Source organism: Anarrhichthys ocellatus, unplaced genomic scaffold (assembly GCF_004355925.1).
Source record: "Anarrhichthys ocellatus isolate YVR2014 unplaced genomic scaffold, GSC_Weel_1.0 scaffold8, whole genome shotgun sequence".
Classification (NCBI taxonomy): domain Eukaryota; kingdom Metazoa; phylum Chordata; class Actinopteri; order Perciformes; family Anarhichadidae; genus Anarrhichthys; species Anarrhichthys ocellatus.
The window spans coordinates 10,491,826-10,496,839 of NW_022280038.1; the positions used below are offsets into that span (position 1 = coordinate 10,491,826).

At 39.0% G+C, this 5,014-nt stretch overlaps 1 protein-coding gene across 2 annotated transcripts in view; it reads left to right on the forward strand.

Annotated features, from left to right (window-relative positions):
* Nucleotides 1–6: 6 nt before the first annotated feature.
* The window catches only part of crtc3 (CREB regulated transcription coactivator 3), a 28,842-nt gene continuing 23,834 nt past the window's right edge, over nt 7–5,014 (forward strand). For both annotated transcript variants that reach the window (XM_031848542.1, XM_031848543.1), the window contains exons 1-2: nt 7–488; nt 4,344–4,451. In XM_031848542.1, coding sequence (XP_031704402.1) covers nt 357–488; nt 4,344–4,451 — 240 coding nt within the window. In that variant the 5' untranslated portion in view covers nt 7–356. The remainder of the gene's footprint in view (nt 489–4,343; nt 4,452–5,014) is intronic.

Consider the following 5,014-nt stretch of genomic DNA (forward strand, 5'->3'; position numbering starts at 1 on the left):
ACTAGGTCATTATGTTGAGATACTAGGTCATTATGTTGAGATACTAGTCATTATGCTGAGATAGTAAGTCATTATGCTGAGATAGTAAGTCATTATGCTGAGATACTAGTCATTATGTTGAGATAGTAAGTCATTATGTTGAGATACTAAGTCATTATTTTCAGATAGTAAGGATACTTAGTCTCCTAAAACTACTTTCTCCAGACAGTAATGTGTGTTTTTTGTTTTTTTAAAGCTCTGATGGATTCACTTCAACGCTCACTCAAAGACTTTGGACAATAAGACTCCCAGCCTCCGTATACCACTTATTATTTTGTTAGTAGTAGCTGAAGTTGTGACCCTTGAGGCCCGGCACGATGTCCAGCTCCCCGGGCACAGGTGGCTCCAACCCGAGGAAGTTCAGCGAGAAGATCGCGCTGCACAACCAGAAGCAAGCGGAGGAGACGCGGGCCTTTGACCAGCTGATGACAGACCTCACCGTCTCAAGGGTGAGATATGCACTTATTTTATCCACAAGTTGTCCTTTTAGTAGTGTCTTTTGTTGTTGTTGTTTTTTGTGTTGATTTTTTTTTTTTGCACAAATATATATATTAATAGTGTTATTAATATGTATTAATTATATTATTAGTGCATTCATAGATATTAAAATATATATATATGGATGGATGGATACATTTTTTCACTACAGCAGCAAGTATGGTACAGGTAAATAAAATAACAGAGTACAAATATTAGATGTAAAAATGCACAATATATACAATGAAATAGAATAATATTAAATGAACTAACTGAACAGTATGCAGCTCATTCTCTCTCTCTCGGCCTGTTGCTGACTGAGATTCCTGGTGTTCAACCAGTACTTCTGGTTTCTCTCAGCATTCATTCAGCAGTGGCTGCAAAAAAACAACAAAAGAAACAAACAATGAAGTACCAAAACTTTATCTTTCAAAAACGAAGTCTGGAACAGCATATTGTAAAATCTGGCCATTTGCAGAATTTTGAATATACTGTATAAGACCTGTATTTTTTTTTTTTTGAATAGCAACCAGCAGTGAAACAGGAAATGGGGAAAGTAGCTCCTCTACATCTGCACCTCCCGCCTTTATATCCAAAGGAAGCAGTTCAGATGCAGTATGCACAGTGTTTGCACCTTCTTATTCTATTATATTCTATTAAGTCCCACTGGTTATTTGAGACCTGCATCCTGGTCCCCGTGGACAGACTCCACACCAACCAGCTCAAGAGGGCGGCTCATAATTTGGGCACATCATCCATATTCACTCATATTTGTAATGGCCAGTGCTCAAATATTGAGACATAACGGCTCACAACAGTCACAGTCGGAGGATTTTTTGTGTCATGTTATTGTGACATTCATCTTTTAAAAGATGAATGTGCCATATTTAGAATTGTTTCTCAGCGACACGTAATGTAAAAAAGAACTTTAATCTTTTTAATGATTTTGGTCGGTTTTGATTTATCTGCTGATGTTTTTATTTTATGAATCAATCAATTATTTTAACTATAAAATGTCAGAAAATAGTGGAATCTGACCATTACAGGCGTGGACATTTTTTGACAGAAAAAAATATATTTGAATAATCAATTAATTGTTTCCTTTCTTTGTCATATATAATTTATATAAAAAATATAATTTGGGGGTTTTGGACCGTTGGTTGGGCACGGATTATTACAATTATTTATTGGCAGATTAATTGCTTTAAAAGAAAAAGCTCCAAAATCCAGAAGGACTGATGTTCAGCTGATTTATTATTAGAAAAAATAACGTGGTTTTAAAATGGTGATAAGATGTTAGATCAATATTAAGGGATAGATCAATATTAATTAAGTTATAGTTTATTAGTTAGTATTGCTATTAGCTCCTACTGATCCGAGGTCAGACTTGCAATTACTTTGAGAGAGCAACTGAGTTTGATGATTCTCTCTTTGTACCGACTTCAATGCATTCAAACTGCCCGCCAAGTACTTCCTGGAACGATCTGAAGTCTGTGAGAATCACCTGACAATCAATCATTATGAACTTCCGTTGACGCGACACTCTCTTTATACGGCTCTGCTTTTTTACCGAGTGCCTCTAGATACCCGAAGGTCATTTAATATCTCGATATATATATATATATATATATATATATTACACACACACACAACGCTACAGCGTGCTTTTATTTTATGAAATAACCACACGGTAAAGCAGCGTATTTTATCTCTTTTTAAATTTAACTGCAAAATGAACACAACAGTTTAAAGTGAGATTATAAAATACATAAATATTTGAGCTTTACATTATTAACATGCACTCACACAAATACAAAGTAATCACATTAAGGATATAGTTTAATTTAACAGAGTTTGGTTCGATTTTCGGAGAAATGTGAGTTGGTATGTGAATATTATTATTTCTAATTAAGACGATATAATTGTGTATCACAATATCTGAATTTATGATTTACACTTAAAGATGATAAATTAGCTTCACAGGCAAATATATGTGAATGTTGATCTGCAATTGTAGCAGCTCCTCAAACTTCACATTCAGAGTTAGTCAACATACTTTCCTAAAGGAGCCGTTATTGAATTCATTTTTTATTTCTCCTTTTCACGGTAGTCTCAAACATATACTCTGCACATCCCAAGTAATACAAATGGTTGTCTCTTGGCAGATATAAAGGCCCTTTTCACATTATCCTCACACCGTCGGTTTGTTACAATGTGCTCTTTCTGCGAGAGGGAGAGCGCCCGGATGGCCGGTCGAAGAGGATGTGGTTTCAGAGGCGACACTGAATGAAGTATTGCCACAAGGTATGAACTGTCAGTGACCCGGAGTGAGACAGAAACGTCCAGTCAGCAAACAGCTGGAGTTAGAAGTAGCTGCTTCAACATTTACTCCAGTGACCAACAGACTGAAGAGAAAAGTCTCCCGAGGGGCTCTGAAGAGCACAGACTCTCAGCTGCTGAGCTGCAGGCAGCCGGCTTCCCCGTGAACCCTCGATGTGTAAACGTCTGCGTGTTCCATGTTATGTAACTCCAACACTTGAGTAAGAGGTTTAAATGAAGATTTGTTTTTAAATATTGTCATTTTTGATGAAAAATTGAGTGTTGCTGGCAGGAAATATGTTTTCAGCGCTTGGTGTCCGTCTGTTTTAGGTGGCAGGGACAGTCGTAGTCTGACATTCGTTGGTCACAGTTAACAGAGCATTAGATTAACAATTTGGGTCCCTGATACATCATTTATTTGAAAGTCAGTCGTCAGTCAAACCGGTTCTAAATGCGTATAAACCCAGAGTATTGATGAGGTCCGGAGTTAACGGTTCTGCTATCGGTACTTAAAACAGTTACGGAGTGAGATCTCTTCGTCTCAAATGAATTAACGGCCTTTTTTCCTCCTCACAAGATGATCAAAAAGAACCGATAAGCGTACTAGTAATAATGAAACACTAACGATACCCGTCCGTAGTGCCGAGGCTTCAAAGCGCGTGTCGAGTAATCTAGGAGGTTTTCTGCTTATCGGTTCGGTTCCTAATCGATCCTCTTATCGGTTCTTTTTGATCATCTTGTGAGGGGAAAAAGGCCGTTAATTAAGAAAAGAATCAACATTGCTTCATTTAACTTCTATTTAAACGAGCATCGATACAAGAAGTTCCAAAATCTTTAAAATACATTCACAGCGAAACAATAAGCTCAGTGATTATCTTTCATTTCTGATGTTTTTAATGAGTGTCTCAACTTGAGACACTCAAGTGGCTCTTGAGTGGTGGTTGTTTGAGTTGTAACTGTCTGAACTGTCGACCAGCCACAGCTGTCCATGAATGCTGACACATTGGATTGATTAAAAGATTATTATTTGCTGGAAAACGAGATAAAATGCACGTAGTGCTGCATAAATCAACACAATGTGTCTGTAGTTAACACTTCACCAAATGAACGGACAAATGTTGCACCAAAGGATAAAGCCCCTCCCCCATGAGAGGGCTCTCTCTGTTCCCTGTAAATCTATTGATAAAATCAAATCAGGTCAGTCTTTGAGATTCAAATGTTGCCCTTTGGGCCGTCTAAAGAAGAAAAACCCCTCTGATTTGCCTTTCCCCTGATAACAGGCTCTGTTTACCGTCCCCTGGCAGAACACGCCTCCTGTTTTCTGTGAGGTAATCGTTACAACATTTGCGTTCTCTACATTCGCAATGACAATGGCGGAAAAGAAAAGCCCTAATCGACACCAATTGTGACTTTCATCCTGAAGCTTTATGTTCTTTACACATGAAGACTCCAGATGTGCAGAATCCGTAACCTCTGACTGTTGTTCTTGTCCCTCTTTTGACTGACAGGTGCAGTTTCAGAAGGTCCAGCAGCTTCGTCTGACTCAATCACGGGCGCAGTACTACGGCTCTCTGCCCAACGTCAATCAGATCGGCAACACCAGCACCGAATTCCAGGTGGGATGTCGTCGCAGACGAAATACACACCGCACACTAGCAGCCTCTCTTTGACAGTAAAAACCAAACGATCTGGACTGCCTGTCCAGTCCTAGACAATTACAATTTTAGTTAATAGTGAATTCACTTGAATAGAGTTTTGTTTTAGTTCAAGACAATGCACACTCTCTGTTTGGGGAACCAGCCCTCAAGGTTTATCAGTAGTGTTAAGTCCAGGTTCACTGAAGTGAATTAAGACCGTATGTGATGTATTTTGTCCCCTCAGTGTAAATGGTTTGTTAAAGTCACTGTGAGGAACTTTTATCTGGTCCTGAGCCAGTCTCAGTTTAGTCCTGATCCTCTATGTGACCTCCATCAGTAGAGAGACCATCAGAGAGAAGATGGTCTATTTCTATAGAGTTATTCTTAATGCTTGTCATCGGAGCCACCGGGTCGGATTCTGGTGAAACCAGATGAAATCATGCAGGTTCACCAGAACCTCCTTCACCTCAGACTCCAGCAGAGACCGGTCCACCATGGACAGACCCAGATCCTCCAGCAGAGACCGGTCCACCGTGGACAGA